An 18,574-nucleotide genomic window follows, 5' to 3' on the forward strand; every position below is an offset into this window, starting at 1 on the left:
GAGACAACTCGGTGAATCACTTTTTAATTTATTTTTCTGAGAAGTCATACAAACAGCTGAATCCACATGGTGTCAATCCTGTCAAGCTGCTTCTTCAGAGTTTCTGTTTAAATTCCATTAAACCTGTTGTGTCCATTGTTCTGAGCTTTCTGTAACAGAAATGGAGCCAGATGCAGGTGAGTTTTATTAAATAAAATGCAAACAAAACTAATCAACTAACCAAGTCTCAAAAAGAGTGAGAAATGAGCGCTCACAGTTGGCCGGGGAAACCTGAAATGATGATGATGAAGAACCTTACTAAAGAAATTTCAGAACTTTAAATAGAGACACTAATGATGAGGAAACACGAAACAGGTGAGAACATTCAGGAGGACAGGTGACAGAGTCATGTGACCTGTGGCAGTCTATGAGGGCTGATGGGATTTGAAGTCCAAAATGCTAGTGACAAAAGTGTAGAAATTAAGAGTTCAATTAATTAAATATCAATAATACAAACAAAAGCAAGTAGAAAACAAAGATAGCTTCTGTGCCTTAAAGTGTTTATTTAAAGAACAAAGTTTTGCAACAGTGAAACATCACAGTAACATCACAATCTCTCCAGTTTGGGATAACTGTTAGGAAATTCACATTTTTAGGAAATTTGGGATTTCACCAACACAACTAACTGAACACTAAAGATGAAAGTTGGCCACATGCTTAACGTATTCTGTGTTTTAGTCAAAATTCTTCAGTTAATACGGAAAAGATTTCCACAGTTTCATACAAAACCATTCCACGTTCTACACAAACCCTGATAAACACCTTTGAGTGAGTCATACTCACTCACCCACACACACAGTTAAATCAAACTAGTGCACAGATTCCTAAGTTTTCCAATTCACTAAAACACTTCATGAGAGAAATCTGGAGGGGACACAAACACACACGTTTACTTGGTCTAAATCACATTACAAAAAATTCAACACAGTCATTTAACCACAAGTTGAAAAGTTGAACTTGTCTGTCAAATGAATGAATGAAAGAATATGATTGGTCAAAGTTCACCTGGGAGGCGGAGTTATGACTAACGTCTTTTCCTGTGAAAATTTCTAAGTTTGTGTATCGGATTATTTCAATTGTAGTTCAGAAAAGGGTGCATGCAGTTTGTTAGTGGATTAATTGCAGTCTTGATCGAGTCACAAAGAAGAATTCTTTAATTTCTCGTCACATGTCGACGTGTAAGAGATTTCTGTGGGTACAAATTGTTTTTGAAAGCTATCACAAGTTCAGATGGTCTTGCAGAACGACATGATATTAAACCCTAACTGAGAAATTCTCGTTATTACAAAATGGTTTCATTTCAGGATGGCACGGTGGTGTAGTGGTTAGTGCTGTCGCCTCACAGCAAAAAGGTCCTGGGTTCGAGCCCAGCGGTTGACGAGGGCCTTTCTGTGTGGAGTTTGCATGCTCTCCCTGTGTCTGTGGGTTTCCTCCGGGTGCTCCGGTTTCCCCCAAAGGCATGCAGGTTAGGCTAATTGGTGGCTCTAAATTGACCGTAGGTGTGAATTGTTGTTTGTCTATGTGTCAGCCCTGGCGACTTGTCCAGGGTGTACCCCACCTCTCACCCATAGTCAGCTGGGATAGGCTCCAGCTTGCCTGCGACCCTGTAGAACAGGATAAGTGGCTACAGATAAGGGATGGATGGGTTTCATTTCAGTAAATGTTTGTGCACTTCCACAAGTTTAATATCTGTCCTTCAGTGGTATTAATTTACTCCACAAACATGTTCCCTTTCACTCATTCAGAAATGAAATGCAATCAACAAAATCCACCCAAACCACATATTTCTGGTGGATGTTTTAGACACGCACATCTATTAATTTCACTCTCTGTCACTGTCACTCACACACACCCCTTTACAATGAGGCAGAGCCTGAGAGAGTTCTAGTGAACTTGGGTGTGTGACAAGATGGAGACTGTATTCATCTCATCTCATTATCTCTAGCCGCTTTATCCTGTTCTACAGGGTTGCAGGCAAGCTGGAGCCTATCCCAGCTGACTACAGGCGAAAGGCGGGGTACACCCTGGACAAGTCGCCAGGTCATCACAGGGCTGACACATAGACACAGACAACCATTCACACTCACATTCACACCTACGGTCAATTTAGAGCCACCAGTTAACCTAACCTGCATGTCTTTGGACTGTGGGGGAAACCGGAGCACCCGGAGGAAACCCACGCGGACACGGGGAGAACATGCAAACTCCACACAGAAAGGCCCTTGCCAGCCACGGGGCTCGAACCTGGACCTTCTTGTTGTGAGGCGACAGCGCTAACCACTACACCACCGTGCCACCAGACTGTATTCATTTTTCAGGAATGTTGGAACCGTTTTCATTGCAGAGTGAAATATTTTAAATTTTCTTGCTGCTTCTGCTGATATTTAGTTTCATGTCAAAAATGATCTGAATTAAAAGTTAAAAAAATTTTTTGTGAAACTTTCTCACGTCCGTAAAGTGAGAAAGTTTCAGCCTGGAACAACAGATCAGAGCTCTAAACACACCACAAGTCAAAAGTTTGTGCACCCCTTCTTAGTTTTTCTACTGTACTATCATCTTAATTCGCACTATTTTAGAATAATAATGACAACATGACTACGATGGCCTGGTGACTTGTCCAGGGTGTACCCCGCCTCTCGCCCATAGTCAGCTGGGATAGGCTCCAGCTTGCCTGCGACCCTGTAGAACAGGATAAGCAGCTACAGATAATGGATGGATGGATGACAACATGAACACCAGGAAATAATGTGTGGAATGATGGTGTAACGCAGAAAAATATTAAACATATTCAAGCAATTACATTTTAAATTTTTTCATCCAGTTTCACGAGGAGCTTCACATAGGAGAGTTTAATCTAAACTGAGCTCCTCACTGCTCCTGATGATTGATTTAATTTTAAACTTATTTATTTAATTTTCAGAAAAATCTGCTTTAAAAATTGATTTTGATTAAGAAATGAATGTACATGTAATACGTACGTATACTTCGATATCACACATTTGTCTTCGATAACATTTTCAACATTAAACCTTTACAGGATCTTTAAAGAAAAAACCCTGCGTGTTCAAAAAAATAAAATAAATATTCTATAACTGTGTTATACTTTTGACTGTTAGTGTATATTATTACAATATAAAAATATGAATTGTGAAAATTTAAATTAATCTTTATACTCCAGTGTAATTCAATTATAAATGAAATATAGTGAATATGAATTTATTTATGTATTGCTTTCTAATTCTAATAGTCACTTCATAGAAAAGTGTATGCTTTATATAAAAAGAAATATTAACATAATATACATCTCTGCAACTGGCACGACTTTCTCCTCAATATACTTCTGCTGGCTGTTTATCAGTATGGACTAAAAAGCTTCGAATTAATGAAATGGCATCTAAATTTAAAGTTTTAATTTTATTTCTTAGCACTCGTCATCTTTTAGTTCGGAACCCACCCAATTGATGCTAATTACTCGTTTATACATTTGTCAGGACAAGCTTTTTAAAACAAAACATAAAATTGGATGTAAAATTTTGTACACACCAAAGATTTTTAAAATGGGAATTGGAAATAGAAATTTCACCTCGATTTTAAAATTAAAATTTCACCAAAATGAAATGCTTAAACATCAAATGGAGAGGGGGCACAAACTTTTGAACAGATAAACTGATACCATTTTGTGGCCTTTCCATGACAGTTCTTTCATGTTTCTGGCCACAAGCTTCAGAACCTTGAATACTGCAATCTGAGCGGCATGCAAAGGTTTTTGCCCCCCAAGGTTGTTGGAAGGAAACCATAGAACTGTAACCCTATATTATAATTTATAATATACAAACAAAATAGAATTAATGATTGTGAATTTTCCTGGAACAATCCAAAACAGAGAAAAATTTTTAGTGCCCCTGAGATAAATATTTAGCTAACATTGCACACTTTTGAACTGAAAAAAATTTTGATTTGTTTTTCACTATTATTCAGACTTATATATTATTTTTAATTATTACTTTTATGAACAAACATTTATTTATCATAACAGTGCACAAACCTTTGCTCTTGACATAATCTGAAAATAATTTAGTATTTATTATTTTTTTATTGGTCTGAGTGCAGTGAACCTCTACAACGTTCAACTGTCTGTTTAAATATTCATTTATTTTTGCTTGATTTATTCACTCATGTTTGAATATTCTGAATTATTTGAAATGTTCAGGGTTAATAGTCAAATAAATATGATTTAACATTTAGATACAATCACTGAATTTGCACAGAAGTTTAAATATCACCCATGAAGCCGTCCAATGGGAAGAGGAAAGAAGAGAACCTGGTGATGCTCGTAAATCTGTTTTACTGAGCACTTGTCCAGACTTGTGTGTCAAAACACAAAAATAGATGTGTTCATGTTCCCTTTCGTCACATTAAGTTACTGTATTAAGCAATGTGGCCTCTCTGAACATGTGCCGGATTCAGAGTAAGCATGAGGAATGCATGAGTAGGACAGCCAATCCCATCACAGGATTAGTAGTCAATCATCACAAAATAAAAAGTGCCAATAACAGCAATGAGAAAAACAAGAACACAAACATACACTCATCCAGAAGAGTGAAGTGGATTTTCCCTCAGGAAGGTCAGAGGAACAGTTTTCTCCATCATGGATGTCATGGAAAAGTCCAGACCAAGTGGCGGGAAAGGCCTCGCATGCAAATTTGAGATGAAAAGGCAATGAAAGAACCAGTGGAGTGAGTCAGAAAAACAGTGGCAAAATATTTCCATGTTTGGATGTGTTAGGGTTGTGTGTGTGTGTGTGTGTTTGTGTGTGTGTTTTAATGTGTGAGGTCAATTCAGAAGTTCTTCAGAAGGCACCCTCATCCCTCAGAGGTCTCATCGTCGCTCCGTAATCTCCTCTCCACTTGACTGCGGTGCCTCTGGATGGATCTCCAGATACGACACAACACACCGCCTCTGTAACAAAAATTTTTAAAAATGGGGAAGAATTTAACATATAACACTTTCTCACAATTTATGCAACAACTGCAGCACCACCTGCTGGATATTTCGAGTAATTGCAAGTCCACTTTACGAGATTAATGTTCCATGGGATTTCATATATTTATTTATTTATCTATCTATCTATTTATTTATTTTTAAATCTGAAAGCCCATGGAACATTAATCTCATAAATTGGACTTGCAATTACTGGAAATGTCCAGCAGGTGGTCCTGCAGTTGCATAAATTGAGAAACTGTGATCATAATAATAATGTCCAGTTTCTCAATTTATGCAATAACTACAGCATCACCTGCTGATTAAAAAATAAATAAATAAATAAAAATCTGAAATTTCATGGAACATTAATCTCGTAAAGTGGACTTGCAATTACTCGAAATGTCCAGCAGGTGGTGTTGCAGTTGTTGCATAAATTGAGAAACTGATTATAATAATCTCATCTCATTATCTCTAGCCGCTTTATCCTTCTACAGGGTCGCAGGCAAGCTGGTGCCTATCCCAGCTGACTACGGGCGAAAGGCGGGGTACACCCTGGACAAGTTGCCAGGTCATCACAGGGCTGACACATAGACACAGACAACCATTCACACTCACATTCACACCTACGGTCAATTTAGAGTCACCAGTTAACCTAACCCGCATGTCTATGGACTGTGGGGGAAACCGGAGCACCCGGAGGAAATCCACGCGGACAACATGCAAACTCCACACAGAAAGGCCCTCGCCGGCCACGGGGCTCGAACCCGGACCTTCTTGCTGTGAGGCGACAGCGCTAACCACTACACCATCGTGCCGCCCCGATTATAATAATAATAACTATTATTATTATTGGGCTCTATTATTATTATTAGTGGTTAGCGCTGTCGCCTTACAGCAAGAAGGTCCGGGTTTGAGCCCCGTGGCCAGCGAGGGCCTTTCTATGCGGAGTTTGCATGTTCTCCCCGTGTCCGCGTGGGTTTCCTCCGGGTTTCCCCCACAGTCCAAAGACAAGCAGGTTAGGTTAACTGGTGACTCTAAATTGACCGTAGGTGTGAATGTGAGTGTGAATGGTTGTCTGTGTCTATGTGTCAGCCCTGTGATGACCTGGCGACTTGTCCAGGGTGTACCCCAACTTTCGCCCGTAGTCAGCTGGGATAGGCTCCAGCTTGCCTGCAACCTTGTAGAACAGGATAAAGCGGCTAGAGATAATGAGATGAGATAATTATTATTATTATTTTCAATATGCATAAACTGAGCTCCGAACTCATTACTGCTTCTCCTGAGACATGAATACCACTGATTTGGAGAAATTTTATGAGAAAAGTACAATACATTTCCTTTCAGAAATAAACCCATACACTAGCACTAACTTCACTACTCACTTTTTTTTATTGTCATAAACCAACACACTGATGGATTTTATCTAATATGGATTATCAGGTTTTTGCAAAAGGATTTGGATATCACGATTTGCAGCACACACAACCTGAGCTTCACGTGAAGTTTTGCCTTCTGTGAGTGAACATGACGATTAAAACACGATTGTGGAGTGGACTGATTTCTCACCTCAGCCTCATGTACTGCAAGTCATTTTTGGTGACATCGTTGAGAAGATCGTTTAGCGTGTAATCCTCCGACACGAACTGATCAGAGGCAAGGTGTACCAACACATACACACAGAGCAAGGATTAATTAATGTGAATATTGGTAAAGTGGAATATGGATAAACTTACACTTGAATCTCTGTATCTTAACCTGTATTTACTTCACTGCTTTAAATTCCTTACTGAGCTCCTTCTTTGGGAAGTAAAGGGTTAAATCAATTAAACACTGTCTGTGATGTCACTTCCGGGGGAGTGGAATATGTCATTTCATAACTGGAATGATGCGGATCGACGGTGGCTGTATGAGGCAAATCAGGTTCAAGTTAAAACCTGATTAAAGGTTTGTAAATGTCACACTGTCAAAAAAATATTTGTTGTTTTAACTTAAAAAAGTTAGTGCAAGGGCTGACTTAAAATTTTGAGTTCACTGGAATTCACATAGTAAGTTAAATTGTTGTGAACTTACTATATTAATTTCAGTGAACTCAAAATTTTAAGGCAGCCCTTAAGGCAACCCTTGCACTAACTTTTTTAAGTTAAAACAACAAATCATTTTTTACAGTGCACACATACGGCAGCGCAGGAGATAATCTTCAAATTAATTTCAAATATTTTCACTGGGAGCATTTTTTCCTTCTGTCCCACTTTATGCAAGAGCATACTGCATTTATAAAGTGAGACAGTTTTATTGTACATTTTGCACAGCCAATCAAATCATTTAATGGGGGTTTATACAGAAGGGGAATGATCTGAAAAATTAATAAACATCACACATCACATCACATTATCTCTAGCCGCTTTATCCTTCTACAGGGTCGCAGGCAAGCTGGAGCCTATCCCAGCTGACTACGGGCGAAAGGCGGGGTACACCCTGGACAAGTCGCCAGGTCATCACAGGGATTAATAAACATTACATGTTTAAAATAAAGGTGATTTAACTGAGGATATATTCTTCTCATCATCATAATGTATAAGAGCCAAAGGACATTTCAGGATCGAATGGTGAAGCAAAGAAATATGAGAAGAAGAAACAGTGAAGGAAAGTGGAGCAATGAAGAGGATGACTGATGCTGCATCTCAGGATGATCTCGAGGACATGGAGCGTCCCAAAAACAAACAACAACAAAAAAGCCCATGAAGGCATGGTGTAGCGCGTCAGCACCTTGCTGATGGTCTCTGAATCTGCTCCCTGCTGCTTCAGCCAGTTGGTCAGCTCCTTATCTGCCTCTGCAGTGATGTGGAAGATGGAGGGAGAAGGAGATTCTACAGAGAGGATGCTGCAATCTGAAAATAAAAACACGCCAAGTTCAGTGTGAAACAGATCATCGAGGTAGTCGCTATTCGATCCTGTTTCCTTTAACTAATCTGTTGAGTGCAAAAGTTTGCACTCCCCCTCCTTTGATTTGTGTGTGACAAAATGGAAAATCTGTGTCCTTTTTTTTTAATGCAACATAATTGTTTATTCATTTACATTATTTCAGTGTTAAAACTCCTGCATCGCCAATACAAGATACAAAACATGATATCTGTGACCAGAATCAGTGAACCAACATGGCGTATAATTGTACCAGAATGAAACAGCTTGGGTCCATTGTATCTAGCGTTATTATAGTGTTATTACAGAATATCTATGGCATGACACTTTTCTGTTGCACCACCTGAGAACTTTCATTAACGCTGCGTTTTTATTTCAGATCCAATCAGAACATATTAATAACGCAGTATAACGCACTCATAGCCACAGGCTGGTTTTTCAGTCTGTAGAGCTCCAAGTCTTGCGTCCTCTGCTGGATTGTCTGCCTCAGAACCTGCTGGTACTCTTTCTCCTTTTGCACCAGTTCCTCCAGGAGCCTGCACCAAGAGACAAGACAAAGAAAGTGCATTTGAAAACTTTATTAAAAACCTTTATCAGTTCAGTCTATAATACTGTCCCCTGTAGTTTCTTATTCTTATACTTTTATTATTATTATTATTATTATTATAAATAAACCAGTGATCTGCAGCTGCACGAATGTCAGAGCTGTTGTGACAGAGAATTAATCAACCATCAGAAGGACCCAGATACATCATGTACCTGCTTGTCTCCTGTTTGAGGTGTGTGAGCTGTACTCCGAGCGAATGCTGAGGCCGCTGGGAATCATGGGAAACGGCTGAGCTGAGGGTGCTGACCCCTGAGATGTGACCTGTGTCCTCCGGAGCGACGTTCTCCATGACACCGAAGTCACCGTCCTCCACTTCCACGTCGTCAGCGTCTTTCTCAGCTCCTTCACTCTCAGACGCCGGGCCAAAGTGAGTCTGCAGCTCTGGAGCAAAGATTGACTTCATCACAGATGAGTTCGGAGTTACACGCACACGCGCGCGCACACACACAAACGTACCTGGAATTAATATAGTGACTGCAGCCTGGACGGCTCGTCTGATGATGTTGTCCATCGCAAACATCCAGTGGGGTTTAATGTGATGGTTCCTCAGAACTTTATTCACCTTAAATACAGCGGATGAATAGAAACAGCTTTAAGTTTAATATGTTCAAGAGTTAACCTGCGTCTAATCAGCATGTTTTCAGGTTCAGGTGCTGATCAATTAGACACTAGCTTTAGTCTCAGTGATACCAGTGATACCTGATACCAGAGACACACACACAGATCCATAGTGAACAGTCTGAACCCTGCACTAACACACCTGCTGCTCTAAACCACCTGATGATGATGTGCGTGTACATGAGTATGAGACTAAACCACACATGCGAGTCTGAGCAGTCATCATCATCATCATCATCATCATCACACTCAGTGAGATGGAGAGTTATATTAACACTCAGATTTACTGATTTACTAAAACAACAGAACAAAGGGGCGGAGCCACCAGAGGGCGCTATGGCTTCAGTATGGCTGTAAAACAAGAGCAAAAAAGTTCAGACCAAACATGTTGGATGATTGTTTTATGTGGAGATGCAATGAGGTGAGGTATCATATGCTAACCGGTCATGAAATGAAATTATAATTAAATAATAAAACTAATATTTACATTCTAATTATGTAATAACAGCAATTTAAAAAGGGCGGCACGGTGGTGTAGTGGTTAGCGCTGTCGCCTCACAGCAAGAAGGTCCGGGTTCGAGCCCCGTGGCCGGCGAGGGCCTTTCTGTGCGGAGTTTGCATGTTCTCCCCGTGTCTGCGTGGGTTTCCTCCGGGTGCTCCGGTTTCCCCCACAGTCCAAAGACATGCAGGTTAGGTTAACTGGTGACTCTAAATTGACCGTAGGTGTGCATGTGAGTGTGAATGGTTATCTGTGTCTATGTGTCAGCCCTGTGATGACCTGGCAACTTGTCCAAGGTGTACCCCGCCTTTCGCCCGTAGTCAGCTGGGACAGGCTCCAGCTTGCCTGCGACCCTGTAGAACAGGATAAAGCGGCTAGAGATAATGAGATGAGCAATTTAACAAAGGTACTGATTTGTCAAACATCTTTAATGGTTTATCTTAATTTTTAAATGTCCACTGAATAAATATCATAAGGTTATTTATCTATCTATTTATTTATAATCTTATTTTTTGTTAATTTCTTACTTGTTTTTAAAAACTGTCCTGAGGAAATGAAAATTCTGGAGAGGTGGAATATTTTAAACCTAGTCCAATGAAGTAAACTGATATTAGGCATGTAACGATATATTGTGTGATGATATCTCATCTCATCTCATTATCTCTAGCCGCTTTATCCTGTTCTACAGGGTCGCAGGCAAGCTGGAGCCTATCCCAGCTGACTACGGGCGAAAGGCGGGGTACACCGTGGACAAGTCGCCAGGTCATCACAGGGCTGACACATAGACACAGACAACCATTCACACTCACATTCACACCTACGGTCAATTTAGAGTCACCAGTTAACCTAACCTGCATGTCTTTGGACTGTGGGGGAAACCGGAGCACCCGGAGGAAACCCACGCGGACACGGGGAGAACATGCAAACTCCGCACAGAAAGGCCCTCGCCGGCCACGGGGCTCGAACCCGGACCTTCTTGCTGTGAGGCGACAGCGCTAACCACTACACCACCGTGCCGCCGTGTGATGATATCATTTATGACAAATTGATTCAATGGTTAGCACTGTCACCTCACAGCAAGAAGGTTCTGGGTTTGACACTCACAGCCAACAGAGGCCATTCTGCGTGGAGTTTGCGTGTTCTCCCCATGTCTGTGTGGGTTTGCTCGGGGTGCTCTGGTTTCCCCCACACTCCAAAGACGTGGTGAGAGGTTAAAATGGGGCAGCCGTAGCCTGAGATCGGGCTGAAATGCCCTTGAGCAAGGCACCTAAGCCCCAGGCATTGTAGCATAGCTGCGCACTGCTCTGGGCATGTGCATGTGCTCATTGCTCACTTGTGTGTGCATGTGTGTGTTCACTACTTCAGATGGGTTAAATACAGAGGTTAAATTTCACTGTCTGTGCTTGAGTGTACATGTGACAAATAAAGGCTTCTTGGCTTCTTCTTAAAAAATTCATCATGATTATTATCAGGCTGCGTAATCTCTTAGTTTTTTCTTAGCTGTAACTGCATTGTTTAGCCAGCAGAAGGTGCAATTGTAATAGTCTACAATAGCAGGAATACACATGACTTCACCGTAGGCAGAAGTAACACAGCTCTAATGCCATGAAAAACATACAAAAAAATAGATCTACGGATCTTCACATCTCCGCACAAAATATTTCACACTGACCGAGTCCTGGAAGCCGAACAGAACCAGTTGGATCTGGTTGATGGAGGTGCTGTCAAAGTCGAGGTCCAGTTTGAGCTTGGAGATGGTGGAGGCCATGACGCGGCGCTCAGGAGAGCGGATGAAGTCACGCAGTATGCAGATGATCTGTTTGATGTGATCTACAGACAGCTTCAGCTCCTCCGTGCTGCCCTGAGACACACACACACACACACACTCCCTTCATGATGGAACACACCTTCACTACAGAACCCTTAAACACAGTGTCACTTCTCGCACCTGCATGTGGTTCTCCAGGAGGTTGGACGTGACCTTGTCCTGGTCCTCGTTCAGAATTTTGTAGAGGATCGCTCGTCTCTCACTGTCTTTCTTCAGCAGGAACAGTCCCGAGTCGCTGTTCTCAGATGAGGCCGGAGAAGTTCGGTCCTCTGACGTCGGGCTTTCATCAGGAACACTGAGATAGAACACACTTTTCATTCACTCAGTGGAAACACACTTGGGTTCTAGCCACAGAAATACATTTAAGGGTCCTAGATACATAAGGGACTCCAACACCACACAATGGCCAAAAGTAAGTGCCCCCTACAGATTAACATTAATTACTACAGATTTTTTTTTAAAGTTCTTTCACTGACAAAATACTTTTATAGGTCATTATTCACAATTTTAAAACAAATTCTTAAACTGATACACATTTAAATTAAATATCCTGGAGTTTGTCTGCTCCATCAGGGACATCACGAATCATCCTTTGAGAAGGACTTTTTAAATACTTTGAACTAGTTTTCAGGACAGAGGACGGAGTTTATGCTTCTTTGCCGTTTCTAGGTAATATAACAAACTGGAATTTTAACAGAAACTGTAATATAAGTGATCAGTCAGTCCCGTATCATCAAACATAACTACGGTATAAAAGTACGATGTGTTGCTCTTTAATGAAAACATTGTAACAGAGGTTTATTCCACACTTACGGACATGCGCATGTGAGGACAGGACGTAATGGCTCTCAGCTAACATTTTGGCTTTTTGTTATGTTCTTTGAATAATCATAAACCCATTCATTCCCGAGTGTGTATTAATGCGCTTAACTAAACTTAATGACCTTAACTACATGTTAGTGAACAATCAGTTTCCAGGCAGCAAACACACACAGGACCGGGTCTTTAAACTCCTAATGAATTTATGATTGGTCTTCCTCACCTCACTAATCCTTTTAAGATTTTCTTTTGCGCAACCGTTCAACGTGTTTCCATTTTTAGAAGCGTTCCTCTGCAACCATGAGAGGTGTGTACACATGTGAGGGCGGCGCGGCAAGATACTCATCCTATACTGAACAGCTGCTGGTTTTAAACATGGGAACTTTGATTACAAACATAAAAGTGTGTGTGTGTGCACATGCATCTGGATGTGTGACCTCACCTGTTCCATGATGCTTATGGACTTAAAGAACAAACGAATGCATTACCGAGCCGATGTGATGATTATACACACACAGGTCTTCTGGATGAGCGCTGCTCAGGGGATGAAGAGAAAATAAAGCCAACAGGGAAGAGTAGTCGTGTGTGTGTGTGTGTGTGTGTGTGTGTGTGTGTGTGTGTGTGTGTGTGAGATGATGGATTTGAGCTGCTGGTTATAAAGCAATCAGGTGCATGAGTTTTATGAGCGGCTGCAGTTTGTTATTAAAAAAAAAAAAAACCTCATTATCACATTAGTGCCAGCTCAGGGAGCACCAACACACACACACACACACACACACACACACACACACACACACACACACACACACACACACAACCGGCCAGACACCAGCACACACACCTGTCCTCTCATTCCTGTGTGGTGATTAAACATCATAACCATGCTGATGTTGAGTGGGCGGGGCCAAGCACTGATGAGGATTTATAGCATCACTCAACTCAACACTCCTGCTTCAACAGATGTATACACACACACACACACACACACACACACACACACACACACACACACACACACACACACCTTAAACACTCAGCTCTGTGTTGGATTCACAGTTATGCCCCTTTTACACACACGGTCCTGCTGTGTGTTTGTGTATCTGTGTGTATCTGGGTCATAAAATAACTAATTGATTACATGACATAAAATAACTGGAAAAGGGAAAAAGCATTAAAAAAAGAAAGTGCACCCTGTTCCAGGAAAGAATCCTCCCTCGTTCTCTTCGTCAGGAGCTCACCTGAGGAAGCTGCTCGTTGTGGGTTTGATGAGGTTCTCGGAGCCTGAACATTGGTTTTTCTTGAAGAAGACATCGTGTTTGGAGTCAGAGTCCGGAGACACGGAGCCCGGCTCGCTGCTGCTGCTCCCAGTGGCTTCGGCCTGCAACTGCACAGGCAGCGACACACTGCGGATATAATCTGATCCATACACACATACGCACGCACACATACACACTTCAGTTTGTACAGACATGAAGATGAAAAGCAATATTCACATTTCCACACTGTTAATTAGAAGCACATGGTATTTTGATAAATATAATCATATAAAATATAAATATTTTATATAACTATAAAAAGAAGCACAAACTCCAGACCGAGACGAACCTTGCCACACTGTGACAGAGCGCAGGCGTGTAACGCAGCCATCCATCAGAGCCAGAGACACAAAAACATAAGCAGTTAATGAAATTCAACCTTAATGATACATGCAATTAAATCATTAATCACAGACACTCTGGAACATTCCATCTCAGGCATCATGGCGGGGTTTGCCTCGCCAAACCCCGCCTCCTCCTCCTCAGACTTTCTCACCTTCATCTTCACGTTCACATACCTGAGGGCTTGAAAGCGATTTTGTTCTTCTTGCCCTTGATGTTGTGGCGTAAGAACTGATCCTTGAGCAGGTCGCCAGCCGTCGTTCTCTTGCTGGGATCGGGCTCGAAGCAGCGCAGGATGAAGGACTTGGCCTCCAGGGAAAGGGATTCGGGAATCTCGGGGTGGATTTTAAACATTCCCACCTGGAGAATTCATCAGACTGAGATACTGAGATTATGTCATGATATGAAAGGCTTGATTATCCATTATCTGTAGCCGCTTATCCTGTCCTACAGGGTCGCAAGCAAGCTGGAGCCTATCCCAGCTGACTATGGGTGAGAGGCAGGGTACACCCTGGACAAGTCACCAGGTCATCACAGGACTGACACATAGACACAGACAACCATTCACACCTACGGTCAATTTAGAGCCACCGATTAGCCTAACATGCATGCCTTTGGACTGTGGGGGAAACCGGAGCACCCAGAGGAAACCCTTGCAGACACGGGGAGAACATGCGAACTCCACACAGAAAGGCCCTCGTCGGCCACTAGGCTCGAACCCGGACCTTCTTGCTGTGAGGTGACAGTGCTAACCACTACACCACCATGCCACCCAGGCTTGATTATTAAGATTTATAATTATAACGCAGAGGTGTAAGAGTGTGAGGTTTAGTTCTGGTGTTTTTGTGAAAATATTTTGTGACTGATGATTGTAAAAAGGGGCAAAGTCAGACAGAATTAGTCGTGCTCTCACAAAATCCAATCCAATCAACCCATTTCATAAGCAGCATTTTAATAATAATAATAATTATTATTATTATTATAAATTATTAGAGGTCTTTTTATAGATTTCTGTTGATATTTCAGTGGTAAAAATGATGGATGTTGTTTGTATCATTTAAAATAAGCCTGTTCTGTAATGGTGATAAATTTGGTAAATTTAATAATTTTTGTTTGACAATTTGTTAATATTTGTGAACCATAGGTATGATGTTTGGTGGGTCATGTCATCAATTAGATATTATTGCTGTTATTTTTTTCTTAATTTTTAGAAATAAAATAGTTGCTTGTTAGTATTACAATGGGGCGAGATTAATAATGAACATTTATAAAAGTGATTTCTAAAAAAAGTCATCAGGGAGTTGTGACATGGTGCCAAGAGTCAGAAAGAAAAAAATATTAAAAATACTAAATATATTTCTGCTGGAACCACGTTCATCAAGGAACATTATTTACATGGCAATATTTGCAACAAGGGTGGCACAGTGGTGTAGTGGTTAGTACTGTCACCTCACAGCAAGAAGGTTCTGGGTCCGAGCTCAGCAGCTGATGGGGGCCTTTCTGTGTGGAGTTTGTATGTTCACCCTGTGTCTGCATGGGTTTCCTCCGGGTGCTCCGGTTTCCCCCACAGTCCAAAGACATGCAGGTTAGGCTAATTGGTGGCTCTAAATTGACCAAAGGTGTGAATGAGAGTGTGAATGGGTGTTTGTGTGTCAGCCCTGCGATGATCTGGTGACTTGTCCAGGGTGTATCCCACCTATCGCCCATAGTCAGCTGGGATAGGCTCCAGCTCGCACCCAACCCTGCACAGGATAAGTGGTTTCAGATAATGGATGGATGGATATTTGCAACAGGTGGCTCTGTTCTGGGACCTCTCTGCCCTTCTATGTGCATACGTGGAAAGCCTTGGGGCAGGGACAGCATACTTCCCCACCCTACCATGTGCCTACATGGAAAGCCTAAAGCAGGGAGAGCCACAGAAAAAAAAAAAAAAAAACACCATGCCAGACAAACCTCCCTGACCTTTCATGCTTTCATGGAAGAGCCAGCAGCAGGAGCTTGCTGAACTATTAAGTAGGAGCAAGTTAAACCAAGATGAAATACAGTGAGGCAAGTTGAAGCTTCACAGATTGCTAGTTGGGGTAACATAGGTAGTAATTTTATACAATAGTAATTTCTGCCTGAGCAGCTCTGCAATAACATTTATCGTTTAATTTAGCGTAGTTTGAATGAACAGGACAGGTCAGGCTGGATGGCGCTGCCTCCGGGCACAGTTGGCAAAATTCTGAAATTCAAAGCAGGACGAGAATTGGCTGTGGCAGCGTGTGGATGCCGTGGCCGAGCATCGGTTTGTGAATGGAGGGCGGGGTCAGGGAAGGTGAGTGGCCAAGTCGCTACATGTGTCGTCAATTAATGTGTGTGTGTGTGTGTGTGTGTGTGTGTGTGTGTTTCTTGCAGTGATGATGGAGCATAAGAGGAATAGGAGAGCAGAGGAGTGCTGGTCAGGACCAGAACACGACTGTGTGTGTGTGTGTGTGTGTGTGTGTGTGTGTGTGTGTGTGTCTGTGTGTGTGTGTGTGTGTGTGTCTGTGTGTGTGTTCGTGTCCTAGAGTGCCCGTTACAAACCTGAAAAGCTACTCTAACTAGACTGCATTTCCGCAGAGAAAATGCAATGTGTGCTTGCTGAGCTGTAGCAGAACATGTCTGCCAACATGTCTAACATGTCTGCCAACATGCTAATGCCAACATGCTAACAACTAGCATGCTAACAGTTAGCATACTAACATGCTAACAGCATACTAACATGCCAAAAGCTAGCATGTTATCATGTTAATGCTAACGTGCTAATAGATAACATGCTAATAGATAACATGCTAACAGCTAGCATTCTAACATACTAATGATTAACATGCTATTTGTTAAAATTCTAACACTTTAAGGCTAATATGCTGACAGCTATCATGCTAACAGCTAACAGGCTAACATGCTAATGGCTAGTATGTTCACTTTTAGCATGCTAACACGCTGAGGGTCACATGCTAACAGCTAACATGCTAACAGTTAACATGCTAACAGTTAGCATGCTAACATGCTCAGGCGAACTCGCTAACAGCAAACATGCGAACTCTGCATGCTACCATGCTAATCCTAACATGTTAACAACTCTCATGATAACGTGTGGCAGCAGGGGCGTGGTCAAGCGTAGGTCTGTGAATGGAGGGCAGAGTCAGGGAAGGTAAGTGGCAGAATCACTGCACCTGATGTTAGTTAACCTGTGTTTGTGTGTCTTCCCCAGTGACCGCGCCCTATAAAAGGAGAGAGAGAGAGCAGAGGAAGGGGGCTGTCTCCCCAGCCAGAGGACTTGTGTGTGTGCATGCGTGTGTGGCTGGGAGAGTAGTAACAGCTGAAAAGCTGCAAATAAACAGAGTTTTTGGAACTGAGTTCTGGCCTGCCGTGCTTCTGTGCTCCACCCACCCGCTCTGATTCTTACAGTGGTGCCGAAACCCGGGACGGAGCACAGAGGAGAACAGCCCATGGAGTCCTCCCCCTTCAAGGACCTGATCCATGCCCTCGCCACGGCCCAAAAGAGCCAGCACCAGGCGCTGGTCACCCTCCGGAAGGAGCAGGAGCAAAGGTTCGAGGCCCTGGTGCTGGCGCAGCAGGAAGCTCGCCAGGCGTTCCGGCACCAACTCACATCGGCGGGGTCCACCACCTCCACCGCCGCAGGCCCTCCCCACCTCACCCTAACAAAGATGGGCCCGCACGACGATCCTGAGGCCTTCCTCGCGCTCTTTGATCAGGCAGCAGAGGCCTGGGGCTGGCCGGTGGAACAGCGTGCGGCGTGCCTCCTCCCCCTGCTAACGGGCGAGGCGCAGCTGGCTGAGCTACAGCTCCCCGCCGACAGCCGGCTGATCTACGCAGACCTCCACCGGGCCGTCCTCCAGCGTGTGGGGCGCACCCTGTAACAACAATGGCAGCGCTTCCGCACTCTGCGCCTGGAGGAGGTCGGCCAGCCGTTCGCGTTTGGCCAGCAACTCTGGGATGCCTGCTGGCGGTGGCTGAGGGCTGACATCCGCGACGCCGAGGGAATTGTCGATCTGGTGGCGCTGGAACAGTTCATCGCCCGACTTCCCGAAGGAACCGCGGAGTGGGTCCAGTGCCATCGCCCAGCGTCGCTGGATCAGGCCATCGAGCTAGCGGGGGACCATTTGGCGGCTGTTCCAACGGCAGGACAGCATGTCTCCTCTTCTCCTCTCTCTCTCCCTCCCCCTCGCCTTCTGTTCCTCGTCCTCGCCTTGTTCCCCCACCGCGGAAGCGGGGGCCGGCTCCACCCCAGCCGGCCCACCACACCCGCGGTGCCCTACCGTTTCCCACTTCTGTGTCTGTCTCTCCCCCCCTTCAGGTGAGTGAGCTCCGGAACACCGGTGCAGAGAGAGAGCCCAGGCCGGTTGCTGGTGCTGCAGGGAGCCGGGGCACCTCCAGCATCAGTGCTCAGCGATGGAGGTGGGCGCGGTGGTCCAGATCCCCAACGTGCCAGGGACCGCCCTCGATCAGGCCGGAACATATTGCATACCGGTGAGTATCCAAGGGGATACGTATCAGGCTTTGGTGGACTCCGGCTATAATCAGACCTCAATCCACCAAAGCCTGGTGCAAGACGAGGC

At 43.4% G+C, this 18,574-nt stretch overlaps 1 protein-coding gene across 1 annotated transcript in view; it reads right to left on the reverse strand.

The window, feature by feature from the left end:
• Positions 1-522: 522 nt before the first annotated feature.
• The window catches only part of map3k15 (mitogen-activated protein kinase kinase kinase 15), a 78,028-nt gene continuing 59,976 nt past the window's right edge, over positions 523-18,574 (reverse strand). The window contains exons 22-31 of the mRNA XM_060899699.1: positions 14,147-14,330; positions 13,551-13,728; positions 11,614-11,788; positions 11,338-11,526; positions 9,005-9,110; positions 8,701-8,929; positions 8,359-8,477; positions 7,789-7,910; positions 6,589-6,665; positions 523-4,998 (exon numbers count right to left, since the gene is read on the reverse strand). Coding sequence (XP_060755682.1) covers positions 4,902-4,998; positions 6,589-6,665; positions 7,789-7,910; positions 8,359-8,477; positions 8,701-8,929; positions 9,005-9,110; positions 11,338-11,526; positions 11,614-11,788; positions 13,551-13,728; positions 14,147-14,330 — 1,476 coding nt within the window. The 3' untranslated portion in view covers positions 523-4,901. The remainder of the gene's footprint in view (positions 4,999-6,588; positions 6,666-7,788; positions 7,911-8,358; positions 8,478-8,700; positions 8,930-9,004; positions 9,111-11,337; positions 11,527-11,613; positions 11,789-13,550; positions 13,729-14,146; positions 14,331-18,574) is intronic.

This window comes from Neoarius graeffei, chromosome 19 (genome assembly GCF_027579695.1).
Source record: "Neoarius graeffei isolate fNeoGra1 chromosome 19, fNeoGra1.pri, whole genome shotgun sequence".
Taxonomy (NCBI): Eukaryota; Metazoa; Chordata; class Actinopteri; order Siluriformes; family Ariidae; genus Neoarius; species Neoarius graeffei.